At 41.6% G+C, this 22,061-nt stretch overlaps 1 protein-coding gene across 3 annotated transcripts in view; it reads right to left on the reverse strand.

Moving 5' to 3' along the window:
- LOC110535511 (calcium/calmodulin-dependent 3',5'-cyclic nucleotide phosphodiesterase 1C) overlaps positions 1 to 22,061 on the reverse strand; it is a 114,557-nt gene that overhangs the window by 41,269 nt on the left and 51,227 nt on the right. For all 3 annotated transcript variants that reach the window (XM_036935215.1, XM_036935214.1, XM_021620554.2), the window contains exons 3-5: positions 6,087 to 6,200; positions 4,234 to 4,416; positions 2,462 to 2,528 (exon numbers count right to left, since the gene is read on the reverse strand). In XM_036935215.1, the coding sequence (XP_036791110.1) occupies positions 2,462 to 2,528; positions 4,234 to 4,416; positions 6,087 to 6,200 (364 nt within the window). The remainder of the gene's footprint in view (positions 1 to 2,461; positions 2,529 to 4,233; positions 4,417 to 6,086; positions 6,201 to 22,061) is intronic.

Consider the following 22,061-nt stretch of genomic DNA (forward strand, 5'->3'; position numbering starts at 1 on the left):
GAGACTACATTTTCCAGGGTTCCGCCCGGTGTCCTTTGTCTAAATTGGTGCGTAATCTTCAGGTGCGGGCATTTTCTCCTGGGATTCAGGAGAGAAAGCAAACTTCCACGAACGATATATCATCGAAGAGATATGTGAAAAACACCTTGAGGGTTGGTTCTAAACAACGTTTGCCATGTTTCAGTCGATATTATGGAGTTAATTTGGAAAAAAGTTCGGCGTTTTGATGACTGGATTTTCGGGTTTTTTTGGTAGCCAAACGTGACGCACCAAACGGAGCGATTTCTCCTAAACAAATAATCTTTCAGGAAAAACTGAACATTTGCTATCTAACAGTCTCCTCATTGAAAACATCTGAAGTTCTTCAAAGGTAAATTATTTTATTTGAATGCTTTTCTGGTTTTTGTGAAAATGTTGCCTGCTGAATGCTAACGCTAACGCTAAAGCTAAATGCTACGCTAGCTAGCTACTGTTACACAAATGATTGTTTTCCTATGGTTGAGAAGCATATTTTGAAAATCTGAGATGACAGTGTTGTTAACAAAAGGCTAAGCTTGAGAGCTAGCATATTTCTTTCATTTCATTTGCGATTTTCATGAATAGTTAACGTTGCGTTATGGTAATGAGCTTGAGGCTGTATTCACGATCCCGGATCCGGGATGGCTAAGTGCTAGAGGTTAAAATAGGACTACAGATGTAATTGTATTTTATACCCATGTATTGATCCAACAGTAAATGTTATTTCCAAACAAGAAACGTTGCAGTTGTTGGCACGGCACTCCATATCTCAAAGCCATATCAAATATCTTGGTTGTAAAATACATAGTTGCTATTGAGCTGAATATTGAGTGTTGAGAGAAAAAATGCCCACAGGAAGCTGAGACCTTCCTCTCTCCAGCAGGGACAAGGGGACGAAGCTCCCAAAGCGGTGTTTTTCCGTCAATTGCATTTTGAAATGTTATATGATCAGAACACATCTTTCTCTCGAGCGCTTGGGAGGGCGCAGGCACAGGGGCAGGGCAGAAACTTTCATTACAGGAATCATGAAGATAATGCACCAAATCATAGTTTTAGCCACCCAAAAAATGGGGTGACAATGTAGACTTTGCTCTTTCTAAGTTTATAGGCACCCTTCAATATTTTTTTTTACGATCCATGATCTTGACTGTCTGATGACAGAGTCTGAGCAGGTATTTTTGCTGATGCCACATTTGACTTTGAATGTGAGTTTGTGTGACCTCAGCTCACTCTTTCAGAAAACCAGGCTGGCCCATTGTGGGAGGGGGGCCCGGCTGTTTCCCACTGATTAGTATAACAGATACATTTTTTGGGGTGTGTGTCAATTTCGATCAGCCCACCCAACATCAAAACAATTCCAGCCCATCTGGCATTTACCAGAATTGCCAGATTGTCAATCCACCATGCTATCAGTACATTGGTCTAAACTGTGCAGGGCTGGTCCAGTACGTTTATGACACAGAGTCCTGGTTTTCATTCGACTGGCTTTTCCTGGTTTGGTATGGATTCCGACCTCTCAAGGTTTAGGTTAACGGTTGTTGTACAGTTTTGTATAGTTATGAAATAGAAACAGTGCATGTCATGAGACAGTTTAGTTCATCTTACTGATGGGGTAGGAACGAGGTGTTGAACCCAAACCCCACGGGAGACCACATGTCATAATTTATGATATGCATAAAACACAACACACTATTGACCTCTAATTGACCCCTTTGCATCTGAGCAACCGGTTAGGGTTACCCAGATGGTTAGGTGCTGTGTGTGTGTGTGTGTGTGTGTGTGTGTGTGTGTGTGTGTGTGTGTGTGTGTGTGTGTGTGTGTGTGTGTGTGTGTGTGTGTGTGTGTGTGTGACGATAGCAGAGAAAGAGAGAGATCCACTTTATCTTCACACCAGATTAAACAGATCAAACAAAACTCTAATTCGGTCATCTCTCTCTGCAGATGAAGAGTCATTACGTCATGAGGCATGAAAACATGGCACGCTACGCCACTATTACACAGCAATAACAACAACACATTACATGAAAATCCCATCTATAAGATCAGCAGAGTATTAATACCTTGTGTTCTTTTGCATGGGAATAGGTCATGTTTTCAGTAACCGGGACACAAATGATTACTCATTACAGGACAGCCATTCAATAGTAAAAATAAATTGTATTTTTGTCAAATGCAGCTTTTACCCCCGTGTGTTCTGGCATCGGAAGAGAATGACTTGAAATGAAAGCATGCGGTCTGTATGTACTGTGATTCTACACGTATCTATTCCATCATACTGTGTATGAAATAGGGTGAAGTTGTGAATGATGTACTGTTTTATCTTGGTTGCCCGGTGTACATCGCAGACCTGACCCTCTCTCCCCTCCACCCCGTTGGACTATCTCAGACTTCACCCTGAATTGTTGGCCTATCGCCGTCCGTGCCAGGACGCGGTTCTTAATACCTTGAGCACCGTGATCACGCTGGGCGGATAGCTTAATCCCACCATGTTGGACGTCCGGCGGTACATCCTGTCAGGGAGAGATAACACACACACACACACACACACACACGCACACACACACGCACACACACACACACACGCGCACGCACTCACACACACACACACATACACACACACACACAATGTTAGGACACCCAGAGAGCCAAGGACCACTGATTGGTGGAGGTGGATGTGGGGAGATGGCTTGTGGTATTAGCATTTCATAGGTATGGGGAGGATGGTTCTGGGGGAAATACCTCACAACAGGGATGTGAAGGTTGACCTTCCCAATTCTTATCATCTAGGCTGGGGTTTACCCTTCTACTGTGAAACTGATACATACTGTATGCTATCAAATACACCCACCCAGGACTTGGGCAGAGATTGCTGGATGCTGGATGCAGACACTTTCCTGTATGGTTCTTTATGATAAGGCATTCTCTACAGGACAAAATTACTTTGAAAATACTTTGATGGCTCCATTGACAGTTGGCCAAAATATGGTACTCCCATCCATTAAAGGAATACATCATGCTGTTGAAAACAAGGCCCTTAATCTACTTCCCCAGAGGCAGAGGAACTTATGGATACCATTTGTATGTCTCTGTGTCCAGTATGAAGGAAGTTAGAAGTAGTAAGGAAGTTAGAACAAGTCAGTTTGTCAAGTATCTGCCCTGCTAGAGCTGCCCCGGGCAACTGTAAGTGCTGTTATTGTGAAGTGGAAACATCTGGGAGTAATAAAGGTTGAGCCGTGAAGTGTTAGGCCACACAAGCTCACAGAACAGGATCACTGAAGCGCGTAGCACGTAAAAATTCAGCAGTTCCAAACTGCTTCTGTAAGCAACGTAAGCACAATAACTGTTCTTCAAGAGCTGCATGAAATGGGTTTCCATGGCCGAGCAGGTGCATACAAGCCTAAGATCACCATGCACAATGCTAAGCATCGGCTGGAGTGGTGTAAAGCTCTCCGCCATTGGACTCTGGAGCAGTGTAAACACGTTCTCTAGAGGGATGAATCATGCTTCACCATCTGGCAGTCCAATGGATGAATCTGGGTTTGGCGGATGCCAGGAGAACACTACCTGTCCGAAAGCATAGTACCAACTGTAAAGTTTGGTGGATGAGGAATATTGGTCTGGGGCTATTTTCCATGATTCAGGCTAGGCCCCTTAGTTCCAGTGAAGGGAAATCTTAAAGCTACAGCATACAATGATATTCTAGACAATTCTGTGCTTTCAACTTTGTGGCAACAAACTTTCCTGTTTTAGCATAACATTGCCCCCATGCACAAAGCGAGTTCCATACTGAAATGGTGTGTCGAGATCAGTGTGGAAGAACTTGACTAGCCTGCTTAGAGCCCTGACCTCAACCCCATCGAACACCTTTGGGATGAATTGGAACATCGACTGCGAGACAGGCCTAATCGCACAACATCAGTGCCCGACCTCACTAATGCTCTTGTGGCTGAATGGATGCCCCTGCAGCAATGTTCCAACATCTAGTGGAAAGTCTTCCCAGAAGAGTGGAGAATGTTATAGCAGCAAAGGGTGGACCAATTCCATATTATTACCTATGATTTTGGAATGAGATGTTTGACGACTTTTGGAGATCTCGTGTATTTGTAGGATAATCTACCTCTTCACAAATACACTGAGAGTGTGTTACTGTCAGTGCTGATCTCCCAGTTTAGTAAACATGCTACATGTTCGGAGGACATTGGATAACAAACTAACCTCTCAACAAATATCCCAGCCTGCACTGCGTGTACGATGCTGCGGAAGCGTGGTTTCTCTTCGGTCCGGCGCAGCATCAGACCCATCTGACGCGTGAAGGTGGAGGCCAGCCAATCACGAACCTCTGACGGCACAGAGTCTGACTGGATGTCACTGAGCTCATCCTCCGTGTCCACCAATCGCCTGCGGAGAGGGACGGACACACGCAGACACACATGTATGTCCAAATACACGCATGGAAGCACACACACACGCGCACTCACAAACACACACACACACACGCACACACGCACACACACACACACCACACCACACCACACACACACACACACACACACACACACACACACACACACACACACACACACAGCAGGGCTTATCTCTTCTCATCAATAATGTTTTAATCAAGTTAAAATAACTACTTTGTTTTGGCACTTGATAAGTTCTTAATTAAAACCCAATTCTGCTCTTTTTCTCTCTAACAAATATGTGTAGACAGAGGAGGGAGAGAGAGAGGGCAATACAGAGAGAGAGAGAGAGAGAGAGAGCGAGAGAGAGCGAGAGAGAGAGATTGAGACCTTACTGAAAAACCATGTGATGATATTTCAAATGAAACTTCACGTGGATATTTTTCACATGATATTTCACAGGTGATGCCCTGCATAAAAAAATAAATCATTCATTATGATGTCCCTGGAACGTCACGAGGTTGCAGTGTTTTCAACTTACATATTAGACACATGATAACATTGTTCATGTTTATTTATACTGTAATTATTATTCAACATGTCCTCATCTGGGATTTGAACTTACAACCTTTTGGTTCATGGCATTCCGATCTTCCTGCTATGTCACCATGTCGGTGTCAATAACTAATTTCCCCTGTATTTCAACACTTTGGTCAAAAATACAAAGTCAATGAAATCAATGATAAGAGAATAAACCGATTAACTGAATTAGCAGTGCAGAGATGTATTATAGGTAATGAATCTGTAGGAGACTTCTGAAAATGAAAACTTTGTGGGGCATCAGAAAGATCAGCGTACCCCAAATCCCAGGTGGGGTCATATTGAAAGGTCAGCACTAAGTGTCAAGTGTAATCATATTGATTAAAGATGTTTACACTATTTCACCACCTACCTTAAAACCCCCATACCATTTCATCACTTCTTATCCAAAAAACACATGTGAAATGTTTCACATGTGAAATCGCATTTTCACATCTTTTAAATTAGAGTTCTCATGTTAACACCACCTTTTCGCATGTGAGGGGAATAACATGTTTTAAATATTTCATGTGTGAAAATTATAATTTTCATATGTGAAAACCTAAATCTCACATGTGGAATTTAATTTTCATGTGAAAATAGAATTAGCCTTTCACCTTTCACATGAAAAACATTCACATGTTAAAATCCAACTTGAAGTTTTACATGTGAAAATGTTCAAATGTTATCAAATGTGTAGTTTCATGGTATCACTTGTTGAAAATGTGGGTCCTCATGTTGTCACATGTACTTCACATCAGATCATGTTTTCACGCGCTCAATGTTTTCATATCTGTAGTTTCATGTTTTCACTTGTTGCTTTTACCTGTTGTCACTTTTTGACATTCATTTCACCTAAGATCACATGTGACATTCACGTGGTTTTTCCACAAGGGAGAGAGAAAGAGCAGGAGGGCAAGAGAGAGATGGAGAGAGAGAAGGAGAATGAGAACATAACATTCAATAGGACAGAACCTTTTGAGAAATAACTCGGCTCACACAGAATATGTCAGATACTGTATGTAATGTGTATCCTGGCTTTGACCAATCTACTGGACAGTCGTGCCAATAATAAGATATCCATACCGTGTCTCCTCAATGTACACAGACTCCAGGACTGAGGCTGCATACTCCAAGTTCTTCTTGAGGTCGACGACGGACGCCTCTCCTCGTTCCAACTGTTTCACCAAGCATCGCAACCTGGAGAAAAGCAACAAAAAATAACACATCTCATGAGTTTTGATGCTTCAACAGTTGCAGGCACCAAAAGTTTGATTGTGCCACCGTATTGGCAGAACAATTGCCGTAATAGGTGTGTTTTTATGCATGTCCTATTAAGCGTGGCTTATTTTTCAGAATTAAGTGGACTTGTTACATCACACACTACCCTGAAAAGGAGCAATAGCACACATTAATTCCACTGTCCCGTGGCTGTATACTGAAACTACACATGCCATGATGACTACATTTAAAAAAAACTGTTGTCCTGAAAGTAAAAAGGCATATGTTGATCATAATCCTATTTGGTTATGGTAAAGGTAGACAGAGATCTACATTTAGACAGTCACCTGGTACACCTCCATGTTACACCCACCAATGGCACAGAGACAGCAGCTTCACAACTAGCCCTGCGCTAACTATGTTTGTAATATATTAACAAAACATGATTAAACAATGAATTAACGTGTTTGACACCTTACTGAGGAGGGATGTGAAGGTCCGAGTAACTGGTAGATGAACATTATTTGGTCAAGTTAAATGGATAAGGAAGGATGCTAGGTTAACTAAGGAGAGAGGAAGCTATTCAGCTGTGTATTCATGCATGCCACACTGTTGGCTGGACATGCAGTATGACACACACACAGATCTAACAGCCAATAGAGGCCTGCTAGCCAAAGCCCACTCTGCCAGAGTCTAAATCCCAGCAATCACAATCTCCTTAAAGAGCCAGCCCAGTCTGCCCTAATACAACATGCCACAGCTGCTTTCAAATGGCACAAATGCCCAAGTCACAGTCCATTTGTACAGACATGTAGGTTTTGTAAAAGGAGAACTCAGGCTAGGATTCAGTCCAACACAGATTAACAACCTGCACACAGCAATAGACTTTTAAAAGCAATTTCCCCAACATTCACGAGATCACGTTCACTGTAAATGCTGAGGATGTCAGTTCAAGCTGAAATCACCATTAACCATCAACCATAGCGTAAAGGTATTTTTTTCTGCATTTTTTAAAATCCTGATCTCTTTCCAACAACTCCTAACCCTGGTGTGCTGGCTGAACTCTAAGCTATTTGATATGCAAGTCAATAATATAGGGAAACTAAGGAGAATAGAGCAGAGATCTGCAGGGGTATTTCATGCTTTTTAAAAGAGCAAAAATCCCATGTAATCAGAATGCCCAGCCAAGAACACCCATGTCAGAGGATACTGATCACCTCATCAAAACAGCATCGTAGCTATCATACGATTACACAGTTGGATGATTGACAGATTGTTGTTATGGTGACAGGGGTCTACACTGTCATCGCTACAGTCCACAGGCCCTCTGAGATTATTTCTAGTCTTTCTCATCCTCTTGGACGACACAGGCTTGTGAACTGGCACACAGACAAGGGAAAACACTAGCAAGACACACATACACACGCTTACGCACACACATACACAAACACACACCAGCTGACATGCAAGAAAAAAAATTGCCTGGATAAAGAAAAAACTCAATTGGAACTACAAAGAGCACACAGCGATAATCGTGCTGCAAACAAAGCCCAGTAAACAGCAGCTCAGGTGTAAAGCAGAGAGCTGATTGGTATTTACAGCAGGAGCATCTGGGAAAGCAGTGTGTGACACTATAATAACTCTTCCTAGCTAGACTAAAGATTAGCTCCCGCTAATGACTCTCACCTCTACACACCTCTGCTTGATTATTGCACTGACTGTGTGTGTGTGTGTGTGTGTGTGTGTGTGTGTGTGTGTGTGTGTGTGTGTCTGAATGCATGACTGTGTTGTGTCTCTATTTCTTCATGCGAAATGTGATTGTGAATACGGGTGAGACTTTTTAAATGCATGCTGTACTGTCTGTGCAGTTTTTAGGTGTGTGTTTGTACTGTATGTGAGTGTGTACAGGCTAGTCTCATTGACTAGATGTAACATGGTAAATGTAAATCCGGGACAGTCCATTTAGTATGAAATGTTACGTTTGCTATGGTTATGTTTGCTATGGTTACATAAGACAGAAGGTTCCTTAAAGTAAAAACAAAAGCAGGGGTGGTTGGTCGGGGTGGGTGTTTGGGTGGGTCAACGTATAACGTGAATGTCTGGCAACCCAAAGGTTGTGTGTTCGAATCTCATCACAGACAACTTTAGCTAATTAGCACCTTTGCAACTACTTACTCCTTTTGAGTTACTTTGCAACTACTTAGCATGTTAGCTAACCTTTCTCCTAACCCTAATCTTAACCTCAACTCTAACCTTAACCCTAACGTTAGATTTAGCCACCTAGCCGCCTAGCTAACGTTGGCCACAACAAATTGTAATTCGTAACATATCATAGCTATTGCAAATTCGTAACATATTGCACAAATTACGTTTCGTAATATATCATACCAGTTGTAATTTGTAATATATCACATGAAAATTAATACATAGCATAGCAAACTTAACATATTATTACTAATTTGAGTGGCCCAGATGTTTTATCTGCCCCTGAGTCCAGGTTGGTGTGTATCTGTGCTTTGTTGATAGCCGGTCTGTTGACGTCGTCAATGTCACTAGTTTGTAGTCACACCTTCATCATAAGTATGACACAATGTCACAAGTGTAAGGGTTTATATGTCAGCTCTGGTGATGAAAGCACCAGTGTGCACGTTTAGGCTCTAATGTGTGAGTGTGAGTGCATCAGAGTGTAATTGTAGGTAAAAGTGTCTGTGTGTAAATGCATGACTAATATGTGAGCACATGAGCACAATGTGTGTTTTAAGTGTGTCTGTGTATGGCTGTGTGTGTTTGTTGGGGAGTGTGGGGGGCACACATGGGGACAGGTTTGACCCAATTCTTCCCACAGCTGCTTGGGCCACACAAGGTACAAACAGACAGGGGAGAGAGATGAAGGGTGAAATCACAAATGCACTACTCCATGGATTTAACTGTGTTGTTATTCACTTCTCCTTCTGCCATTACAGGAGAAGAAACCAAGAGGAATATTTCAACCTAGAATTCCTAGTCATTACACTCATATTTGATCGAGGGGTAGATAAGGTAGCTCTTGTGGCAGAATAATCCGTAAGGTCACAGTCATTTGGTATGATAAACTTTTTAGCAAATAAGGCACATATCTATCTATCACCTGTCAGCAGAGGGCGGCAGAGACCGTTCTAGATTCATTAACGACACGCAGGTGTGTCCTATTTACTCATTATGATTTTCCTGTTAAAAGCAGTGTGCTTTTTGTTGTCCTTTGCAGAAGCTTGAATTGTTTACTGTGTGTGGTTGTTAACCGAGGGAGTTTTCGAGACTTAGTGTTGGTTCTTTTTTCAAGTGTACTGTGATCCTGCGCCTACCATTTCTTAGTAAAGTATTATGTTAATCCTTAACCACTGATTCCTCGTCTGGTCTCTTCTCTGCACCTGGGTCCAACCTCACCACGTCACAATATCTAGATGAAAATACATCACTGTTCTGTAGAAAAACACTGGGTCAAGTTCATAATAGGTTGACTGAACAACCTACTGTTAGAGAACCTGACTCCCAGACACAGTCGTTTGAATCCATTTTACCGCCGGAACACGGTGATTGGAGAACATGGCAACAGAAACAATGACACCATAGACTCTCCAGTTCTTTCTTAGTAACATGAAACAGTCTGTCTATCAAAGAACTCACACACACCTCGGCAAAATGCTTTTCACTAGTCCTCGTATTTATATACTCTCCTTTACCCTGGTGAAATAAGTCTACCGGTTTTGTAATTTCACCGTTAATAAAATTCCCCCACACAAAGGAAAAAGGACATGGTGTTTTAATGATGATACTGAAATCAGCCAAGCGTCAAAAACCTGCCTTTCCCTCTCTATCTCCCAGAGGATTCCCGTCTGCTCTCTAGCAGACAAACACATAATCAATGAGTCATGTCAATGTCATCCCATTAAATGATTACAGTTTACCAGAAGCCTCTCTGATTGGGAAAGATAAGAGGGAAAATTAGATGGAAAAGGCAACAGGCGATGACTATGAGGAACCTGCAACTGAACAATAACATGACCTTTCAATAGTGAGAAGGGTTATCATGTGAATATGAATCCATCCTATGTTATTGCACCTCATCACTAGTCATAGACATATGTTCTGGGTACTATGGATGTGTTTCAAATGGCACTCTATTCCTTTCAGCCAGATCACCCGTGATCCAAGGCGATATACGATGTTCGTCAGGGTCCAAAACCGGCCACTAGGGGCATCTGTGAGCGCTATTACCATCAAGTAGGGTTGCGGCTTCCTAGGGAGTTGTGGATGGAGATAGGCGTAATAGGCGTAAGCCGCAAGCTATGGCTCAGAGGGTTGTTTTAATTTTTGTTCCGTAAACCGCGAGCTCTGGCTCTGAGGATTGCGTGTTCAATCCCAGTGCTAGGCAGTCATTTTTATTTGGATTGTTTGAACCCTATCCTAAACTTTAACCCTTACTTTAACCATTCAGAATGAATGCCTAAACTTAATGTTTTAACCATATCCTAAACCTTAACCCTTACCTTAACCATTCAGAATGAATGCCTAAACTTAATGTTTTAACCATATCCTAAACCTTAACCCTTACCTTAACCATTCAGAATGAATGCCTAAACTTACTCTTTTAACCCTATCCTAAACCTTAACCCTTACCTTAACCATTCAGAATGAATGCCTAAACTTAACCGTCAAAATTGTAAGATTATAACCCTAGCGGAGGGGAACTGACCTTCCACAGAGTTGCATCATTTTTCAAAGATGCAAAGATGCCCTGAGTTGATTATCCCTTTTAAAATGCTCTAGAATGCCATTCAAGCCAATCAGATACGAGTATTCAAAAAATGCCATGGTATTAGACAAGGTAAAGAATGGGCCACATATCATTCCAAGCTTAAATAATATGCCTCAACCCATTTTCTCTGCAAAATGCTTTGATGGTCAACAGAGCTGATCATGGACTTTTGGATCTCAGACAAATGGAATTTCTATTGTTTTGTAACTAATTACAGAATACAGTTCACTGATACACTTATTCACAAGAATTAGTAAAGCCTGAGTCACCTTCGAAGCTTAGACATAAGGGAATGTACATGAAAACAGTGTACAATAAGTATACCGGAAAATGTATTGGTGCCTCTGCATTAGCATTATAAATGACAATATCTTCTGAATTGTATGTATTGATCAGACATTTATTTGACCAGACATTTACTATAGGCAAGCACTGATCAACATGAACACACTGAGAAATAAGAGGTATAATTTGACATTAAAAAATGTATTAGATCCATAAGCCTAATACAGGTACCACAGTGTGCAGGACCCATTGAGGAGACACATCTAGATTGGCTTCCTCCTTGTCAGGCCTCTCACACTGCGCAGATCGGGGTCCTGGGATGGACAGCTCGCATAGCTTCCCCACATACGGCGCTGGATCCAGGAGCCTGTCTAGCCTATAATGTTTTTGAAAAAGTAAATATTTGTTATAAATGGGTAGTGAATTTAATGTCCTTTTATTTACTGTTCTGTTACGATGCTATCAATTCGATGATGAAGTGATCTATTCATTCTACAATGTGTTTTCTGATGTTTTTGAGGTACTCAATTTGAAATATGCTATACTTGGTTGTGCACTTTTTTGTGTGTGACTGAAATGCTCGACTGATGCAATGAATAGCAATGTTGGGTCTGTCTTCACAGTCTTCACAGCATATCCCCCATTCTTTGCCTTGGGAAAGCTGATTTTGTATCACAGCATTCCTGCTGCAGTGGTTGCCTGGAAAGCTGTGCAGACAGAGTAGATGTTGAATTTTCTGATTATAGCTTGGTCTATCATTACAGCTTGGTGTAATGAGGTGGAAAGTGAAATAATAATATTTATGTTGGCAGTTCTAAGACTCAATGTGGAGGGCTTAGGGATGAAAGAACAAAAACTGTATAGTGACTATCAAGTGTGTTACAGAAAATATACCATTCACCAGTCAAAGCAGCCATAGCCACAGTTGCATTATCTAACGTTAGCCTCCCAATCCCGCCAAAATGTCGGCTACCGTGTCAGACTCCGATACCTACGTTATGGTCAGTGCTTGCAAGATCCAATGCCAAGTATGATGCAAGGTTAGCTTCCTGGCAAGAACCATCAAATGTTCTCCTCAATTGATAAAGCAACTTCGCTCGAAATGTGCGCGGCACACGCTTGACATGATCATCATTTTCAGTGCAGCCTGTACACCCCAAATGAAAAGCCGCCACTGCTGTCAGGATGTCTTCATCTGTCGGAAAATAGTGTAAGGTTAATTTTACACTATGGCATCCAGTCAGAACACAGTGTGCTGTTTCCGGCATGCTGGTAAGTAGCTTGCTAGCTAATGTTCACACCAAAGCCAAAGCAAGGCATAGGCGCACATGTGATGACAGTTTTAAGGTGGTACATATTTAAATTAGTTAAGATGATATGACACTACCATTGGTGTATTACATTTCCGGCTTTTATGTGACCTTGCATAAAGCTGGAAGCAAATTCTTGGTAATACCTGCCTCCTGAATCCAAGTGATTGACACAGGGGGAGGCGACAAATAACTTTATGATTAAACTTTATCAATGTATCAGCTACAGTCATTGTTCGTACTTGGGTACCCTACTTTGAACTAGTTTCGTGCAAATATCATCCTATTTGATGAAAAATATGATTTTCATTGTTCGGGTCCTTTAAGATTGATATTCCATTTAGAATTATATGTCAAACATTTGAAATACATGGAGGGAATCAAAACATATCTGAAAGACTTGTTTTCATTACGGCTACTCTTTTATGGTCAGGCCCACTTTCAAAACACACACGCACACACACGCACACGTGCACACACACACACACACACACACACACACACACACACACACACACACACACACGCTATTAGACATCTATATCCCTCCTGTCATCTCACCTCAAGGCATATGAAAGAAGGACTATTAAAAATATAATCTTGCTTTGAGTGAAAGAAGAAGGATCACAGATAGGAGAACAAAACTCTCTCCAGTGTTTTATCTCTCCACAATACCCTAGGTGTGTGTGATGTCTGTCTCTGATTGTTTATGCAGTGTGTGTGTCTGTGTGTTTGTGTGTCTGTGTGTCTGCGTGTGTGTCTGTGTGTGTGTGTGTGTGTGTGTGTGTGTGTGTGTGTGTGTGTGTGTGTGTGTGTGTGTGTGTGTGTGCGCGCGCGTGCGCGTGCGTCCATGCATGTATTTGGACATACATGTGTGTGTGCTTGTGTCCATCCCTCTCCGCAGGCGTGTTTGAGTATAAGTGCATGCCTGTGTGTATGCATTTGTTCGTCTGTGTGTACGTGTGCGCGCGGGTGAGTGCTTGTGTGTGCGTACATATGTCCTAGCATGCACATTGTCTCTGTATTGATCGTACCCAGCAGTAAAGTGTCACACCAGAGCCACATGACTGGTTGTGTTGAAGGCCCCTTGTCTCTAAGTAAGGCTGTGAATACCTTTTACTTATAGATTTCACTAGGAACCCCCCTGCGTAAGCGTTATTAACATGCAAGCCATGGAGCCGGGCAACAAGACGACCATCCAATAAAGGTTTTCCAATAGTTTCATTAAATTAATATTGATATTTCAAATAACCTCCAACCCGTGTGACAAAGGGCTCAACTCATTCCGTACTGCTGAAGTTCAGTGCTATAACGCGTTGAAATGTAACACTAGACGCGCCCAGTAAGCCATTATGACTGCATATGAATTTCAAATTGAAATATCGCTGCCATTTTTAAAGTCATGCGGCCCTCCGTCCTTGACTTTTCCTAAATAAGTCTATTGAACACATGCTTGTTGTTAGAATTTCACTATCACAAACAGAATTTGTGTTATAAGCAGTGTTACAATTTTCAGACAAATTTTTTGGGGGGGCGACATAATTTATTTTTCCCCTCAGTCACCACCAGTCAGCCTGCACAGCTGATGATGGTCCATAGAACCTACACCATAACTATATCTAAACTCATTTCACACATATATTAAATATTAGCCTAAAGACAAGATTAAATTGACAATAGTCTGATGGATGACAGTATTTTCAATTGTGTATACTCTCGTTCAAGATGGCGGCAGATGAGCGTGTTGTGTGTCTCTATGCTTGTTTGTTTCGTGTTACAAGTGTTTATTAGCAAAAACCGTCATAGGCTGTGAGATTTGTCATTGAACAATACTGAACGCAAAAACGAGGAGACAGTGTCGGCGTGGTGCCCTCCCTGAAACCATGAGAGGACACATATGTGCTGTGACAGACAGTCTCAATCAATGGTTCCCAACCAAGGGTAATAGGACCTCTGAGGGTACTTGATCTGTCCACTCTGGGTACTTGAGAAGACTCATAAGACCATAGGCCTAATGGTAAAATGTACACGAGGGGGTACTTCAGAGGTACTCTGGGCAGAGCAAAATTCACTTAGTGGTACAGTAACCGAAAAAGGTTGGGAACAACTGGTCTAGACGCGCTGGGCCGACTAGCCTTGGATACTCCTTGATGGGCAGGTTCTTCACCTGTGTTCTGCCAAGCTACAGGGGCTCCGTCCTGCCTTGCTGTGCTGTGTGGTGGAAGCCGGAGGTCCGTATCTGCGCTGTGAAGAAACTAGATGCGCTGGGCTTGTTTCATCAGTTCAGCTGTTGAGGCTATTATAGACCTTCATTGCAGCCAACGCTGGACTGGTTCCATTTCTCATCGATACAGTGCGATCCATGTGCTCTGTTGGCCAGAGAACTGATCTCTCTGCCTGGCCTGCCTGCTCCTCGCCTGCCTTGGTCTGTCTCTCCCATTCCAGTACAGGTGCCCTCGCCACTCTCTCTCTCACCTACATCATACGCATACATTGCTGACTTTTTATTGATCTGCGGATGGACTATTTGATTAGTGACTCTTAGGGCAATAAACAAACATGTTGCTGTTGTTCATTTTTCTGTTGTCTCCCCTTGGATTTTACAATGTTGGCGATACTTTTAGAGCCCGTTGCTCTGTGAATAAGGAAATATATGACTGTTTCTCCCTCGAGTTTTGTGAGAAACCACACGCTTGCTCCAGAAATGCACTGTGAGAACTATGCACATTTCTCCCTAACAATATGGGAGAAATGGGACTCTTGCGCTTACATGTCCGGACTGTTCTCTTGGTACTTAACCATGTCTCTGGACTTTACACATCTCCTGAAATATGTGGCGTTAAAGACTCTGGTGATTTTCGTTGAAGTGCTGTCTATAAATCCAAATGCTGTAACCCCCGATCTAAACTTGCCGTTATCTTGCTGCTTGTATTGTCTGGAAATGTGCAATCTAACCCAGGTCCTGACATTCTTCCCCCTGCTGAATTAAGTAGTCAGAGTGGCCTGAAGTTTTTGCATATGAATGTAAGAAGTCTTCTGCCGAAGCTTGTGAATATATGGATAAAAACTGCTGACCCTGATGTATTTATGCTTTCTAAAACATGGCTCAAAAAATCTATTACAGACAAAAATATTGTCATAAATGGTTACAATGTTTTTCGTACGGATCGTAAATCTAACGTTGGTGGTGTTGCTGTATATGTAAAAGACAAGCTAAGCAATTTGAATACCTGTCTTTGAACCTAAACCTTGGCTCATCTTTAAATATTGTTGTATCTTCTTGTTATAGACTTCCATCTGCTACTGTTGGCTCTTTGGATTGTATTTTCAAATTGTTATCCCAGAATGTCAACTCTGAGTTTGTCCTGATGGGTGATCTGAATCAGGACCGGTTAACATCTAGCTCTGATCAACTCAAAATTCCATGCAATACCTGTAATCTCACTCAGATTGTCAACAGTGTAACTAGGTTGAATATAAAAAATCCTCTGAAATCCTCTTTGATTGATTTTGATCTTAACCAATACTCCTCATCGTTTTAATGCTTCTGGTATTTTTGCAAATGACAAAAGTGATCACTGTGCTATTGTCTGTGTGAGAGATGGTAAAATTCCTAAGAAATCTCCACGTGTCATTACGAAAAGAAACTGGTAGCGGTTTGATATTCCAGGTTTTTTACATGATGTATCTAGCATTGAATGGAATAGAATGGAATTAATTTCAGGATTAAGGGCAGAGAGAACCCTTGGTTTACTAAGGAACTAATAATCATAAGGGAATGAAATGCTATGTGGGCTAAAGCAAGAGGGACTGGTTTGGCAGATGATTGGATGGCTTTTAAACATCTTCAAAATATGGGTGTGGCTATGATCCGTAAATTTAAAGCAAATCTACTTCAGATAATTTAAATAATCCATCCAAATTTTGGCAAGTAGTGAAAGGTTTGGAGTGCAAAAAAAGATACACAGCTTCCCAAACAATTGTTGGTCGACACACAGATTGTAACGGAGAGAACCTCCATTCTGAAAGCCTTGAATCACCTTTTTTTTTATTTTTTAGATGCAAGCAGTTTATTTGAAAAGGTCAAAGGTATAATTGAGCCCCCTATGAATTTACCTGACACCCCTGTGCACTCCTTCACCAGGTTCTCCTTTTCATCCTTCTCTGTTTCAGAAGTGCGTAAAGCCCTGAAAGAAATTTATGGCAAAAATCCCCTGGCCCTGATGAACTACACCTAGCTGCAGACATCATTGCTCCCCCTTAACATGTATTTTAACCTTAAGCTTGATGTTAAGGAAATCCCCAAGTTATGGAAATCCTCTTTTGTACTGCCTCTCCTGAATGGTGGAGATCCTTCGCTACTTGACAACTATCGACCCATATCAAAATTGTCCTTCGTTAGTAGGCAGCGAAAAGGCCTACTACCAAGAAAACAACATCTAAAATGGACTGCAATCAGGTTTTAGGTCTGGCCACAGCACTGTTTCAGCAACATTGAAGGTTTTAAATTACATCCACTGTGCTCTTGACAAGAAGTTACATTGTGTGTCTGTCTTTATTGATTTGTCGAAGGCATTTGACACCGTGAACCATGCTGTGTTAGTGCAAAGGTTAAAATGTTGTGGAATTACTGGTCATGCTCTGGATTGGTTTATAAATTACCTATCAAATTGTACACAATGTGTAATGGCGGATGGTTGTAAATCCATAGAGAGTAGAGTCCATAGAGGTGTGCTCAGGTGTTCTGCAAGGTTCTATTTTGGGCCCACTCTTGTTCATTTTGTATATCAACAACATTGGGGATCTTATTGAAACAGCAGATATTCATTTTAATGCAGATGATACTGTTCTTTATTCAATTGGTAGTAGTTTATCTTTAGCTTTTGAAAATGCCCAAAGAGCATTTAACATCATACAACAGAATCTGTATGGTTTAAAGCTAGTTCTGAATTCAGGTAAAACAAAATGCATGGTATTTTCAAACATGTTACTAATCATGTCATTGCTACATTGGCTGGACATACTATAGAGCAGGTCAAAGTGTACAAATATTTGGATGTGTGGGTTGATGATAAGCTGAGCTTCACTGTGCATGTAGATAACTTGATAAGGCAAGCGCAAGCTGAGAATAGGTTTTTATTTTGTTATTATTTTATTACTTATTTTAATAAGGCTTGTTGTTCTTTGGAGGCCAGGAAGGAGCTGGTACGATGTACATTACTGGCAGTTTTACATTTATAAGGCCATATTGGGTAAAATGCCATTTTAACTCTGTTCTTTTTTAATCAGGTCGGTAAATAAATATCAATTACGGTCCCATTCTCATTTGCTTCTAACAGTACCAAAAATTAGAACAGGTCATGGTAGAAATAGTTTTAGTTACTCAGCTCCGTGGCCCTGGAATTCTCTCCTGAACATGTTAAAATGTGATGATCTACTTTTGTTGGTAGAGTTTAAACACTTGATCGATGTATATATCATAGAAGAGTGTAATTGTCTTTAGGACAGCTGTTTTTGGTCAAGACTTTTGTGTTTTTAACGTAATATGTCATTGTTGTAATGTATGTGTGTCTATAGCTGTGTTTAATGTTGTGTTAGTGTATGTAAGTTGTTTTGTCTGAAACTTTATTCCCCCTGCTGCTATTGGACCAGGTCTCTCTTGGAAAAGAGATGTTATCTCAATGAGAAAAACCTGTATGAATAAAGGTTAAATAAAAAAATAAACCAGGATACCCCAGCTGGGTAGACTCTCCAACGGTGATTAGCTGGTCTACATGGCCCGCTGCTGCCTCACTTTGAGGTGTTGTGAGGCAACTGGGCCTTTTCACCAGATCCACACACCAGGGGAATTCCCTGTCAGTGCACTCCTCTAGCAGCTGTTGAACGTGCTGGGGCTGTAGCTAAGGCACCAACACTGTGGCACACACTTGGTTTCTGACTAAACTATACATGTAGGGCTACAGCATAACATTCTTAGGGCATTTAAGGTTTTAAAAGACAGCATATTATAAATGGTTTAACAAAATGGTTTTAATTGCTGCCTATCTGGGTTATGGCTCACTGTTATTAAAAACAATCTCATCTCCTTACCCCAGAAATCCCACCCAAGTCTACCTTGACTGAAGGTACAGCAGCTTGTATCTTTCCGAGGGGTCTAATTGTGTTACCATTTGACTCCTACTGTGACATGCTCATTAAACTTTCTCATCTGCAGTGTTTGGTCTGGCTAAAAACTGTGTTTGAAAGATGACTGTAGCTTGGATTATTTGAAGTCTTCTAAGTGTAGAGAGATTTTAAGAAACAACATATTAAGGTGTTTTATTGTTATGCGCTTGTTGTCAGGAAACATTCCTCAGAACACAGACCCATTGGCTATGGATGAACTTCTGACTCCAAATTATTTAAAAACTAGATCAGGGTTGGGGAAATGAACATGATAAACAAAAATGGACATGATAAAAGTCTGGGCTTATGTGTCTTAGTTTTGCCCTGGCTTAAGAAATCTGTTGTATAGGCCTATAGGCTTGGCTGGTTATAATGTTTATCAATGTGCCTGAGTGAGTAAGGGGGAGGTATACTAATTTATATTAAAGAGAAGTATGTGGTAATTGTACTAAGGTTTTTATCTAAAACAAAGCAGTTTGAGTTTTAGCATTGAAACTGCAGTTACCTACAAAGTAGAATCCCTGGATTCTCTGGCTGAACTGTGTAGTTGGATGGGGAAATGAAAATTCTGTTAATGGGCGATTTAAACTGGGACTGGTTATCTGTAACGTTCGTCGTTGGGAGAAAGAGAGGAGGACCAATGTGCAGCGTGGTAAGTGTTCATAGCTTTTAATGACCTACTAGAACACTGAACAAAACAATAAATAACAAACAAACAGTCCCGTAAGGTGAAAGACAAAAACACTAAACAGGAAATATAATCACTCACCACTCAAGGGTGAAAACAGGCTGCCTAAGTATGGTTCTCAATTAGGGACAACGATTGACAGCTGCCTCTGATTGAGAACCATACCAGGTCAAACACAGAAATACCAAATCATAGAAATAAGAACATAGACAACCCACTCAACTCACGCCCTGATCATACTAAAACAAAGACATAACAAAACAACTAAGGTCAGAACGTGACATTATCTCCAAACTCCGAGGCTACATATGATAAATGCAGTCATAAGACCCAACCCAAAAGACATCTCCAAGTCAATACTGCAGTCACAAGATCCAACCCAAAATACATTTCCAAGGCAACACTTATTGATGTTATTCTAGCTAACAATCCACATAATTACTGGTCCATTGTATATTTTCCCTTGTGATTTACCAATCTTTGTGCAGTTGCATGCATTAGAGACACTAAAATCGCTAAATTGCCCATCGGTTCTTAATCAATCTACATTTTAAGCTGTTCTGTGAGCAGGAATTCCTGCAAGAACTTTACGCATGCTACTGGGATAGGATCAACCAGGTCACCCATGATACAAGTCAGTATTCAAAGTCCACCCATGTCTGAGGACGCCGGGAGATGACATTGAAACTGGACACTAGGGGCAACAGCACTGTTTCTTTCAAGTAGGTTTTGGTTTTGCCAAGGTGTTGTGGACAGGGATGGTGGCTGGGCACACAGCAAGCCTCTGCCTCTGAATCGAAAGGTTGCAAATTCAAGTCCAGCAATATAATTTGTTTTTGTTTATAATTTTGTTTGAAGCCTATCCCAAACCTTAACCCTTACCTTAACCATTCTGAGTTAATGCCTAACCTTAATAGTTTAGCGTTAATGCCTGAACTTAACCTTAAACACATTGAAATTTGACATTTGAGAAACATGGATGAACGTCTAATTCTGACGTGAGACTGTGAGAGCTAGTTTGATATGATTACACTTTTTTATGGACATCGAGGTGGCATTCTCCTATTTTCATTCCATGTTTTCTACTATCTGTGATAAACACTCCCCTCTCAAAAACTATCGGGTAAGAGGTAGAGACAGTCTCTGGTTTACAGAGGAATTATTGGATTTGCCCATAAATGAAATACACAATGGGCCAAAGCCAGAAAGGGTAACTCCCAGGCTGAATGGTGTAAGGTTCTGCTATTCTTTCTTAGTCAACCTTGTGTTCCTATTCTTTGTGTTTTTGAAGGTAGACCTGTTTCGTTGTGTTCTGGAATATAGCCCTGTCTCATTTTTGTTCATTGATTTCACCTGTGTTCGTTTCTCACCTGGCCTAATCAGCTCCCTATTTAGTTCAGTTCTTTCTGTTTGTATGGTTGTGAGGTATTGATTGTTTTTGACTGCCTACCTGTGTTTGACCATTGCCTGCCTGTGACCACGGCCTGCCTTCTGCGAAGGCTTAATAAACATCTGCCGCACTCTGGCGTTAATCTTCACCTTTAACTCCATGAGTATTCATTATAGAATACCTCACACAAAAATGGAAAGTATTGAGCAGAGCTATACCAGTGCCTAACCCAGGAAGAGGAGCTTATGGAGAATATGTGCTATCTTCTCCGCCAGCCTATCCCTACTCCATCAAATGCCAGGGATCGTAACCCATAGCACTCCTTCGTTCATACCTATGCCTGGAAAGTATGACAGTTCCCCTGGGAAATGTCAGTGACTTCTGATGCAATGCAGCAAATACATTGGGCACAATCCCACTAACTTTTCCACCGACAAGAGCAGGGTGGATTTTGTTGTCTCTACTCACAGGCAAAGCCCTGGATTGGGCCACCACCATATGGACTTTCAACAGCACAGAACTTGGATCCAAGACCCATTTCCACACCCTCTTCAAAGAGGTACTCGATCACTCTCCCTCCGGTCGTCCTATAGGAGACCTCCTCATAGAACTTCAACAAGGACGCAATTCAGCTGCTGAGTATGCCCTCGAGATCCGCACCATGGCTGCAGGGAGTGGAAGGAATGAGGCTGCTTTACTTACCATCTACTGAAGAGGGTTCAACAGGGAACTTCAGGCGGAGCTGGCCTGTAGAGGTAACCTTCAGGATTTAAATCAATACATCCGCACGTCCATCTCCATCGACTAACTCATCGCTGACCGCCGAAAAACTCTGCCATCCAGGAACCCAAAACTTTTTATGATTCCGTCATCCCGTCCAAGTCTTCCAGAGCCCATGCAGTTGGGCCATGCTCCTCTCCCGTGTACCAAACGTCAAAAGCGGATCCAAGAAGGGCTCTGCTTATACTGTGGAGGGAAAGATAATCTACTCAGCCATTGCCCTGATCGCCCCCCATGGAGAGATGAGAAGAGTCCCCCCGCTGCCATGCAGGTAGGGTGTGTCTCCCAGAAGCAATTCTCCGTCCCAGTATTGATAACCGTGAAGAGGGTTACGAAGTACGTTGAAGGCTTGATAGATTCGGGAGCAGCAGGTCATTTTATCGATCACCAGCTAGTACAAGAGCTTGACATTGACCAAACACCTGTC

This window comes from Oncorhynchus mykiss, chromosome 11 (assembly GCF_013265735.2).
Source record: "Oncorhynchus mykiss isolate Arlee chromosome 11, USDA_OmykA_1.1, whole genome shotgun sequence".
NCBI lineage: Eukaryota > Metazoa > Chordata > Actinopteri > Salmoniformes > Salmonidae > Oncorhynchus > Oncorhynchus mykiss.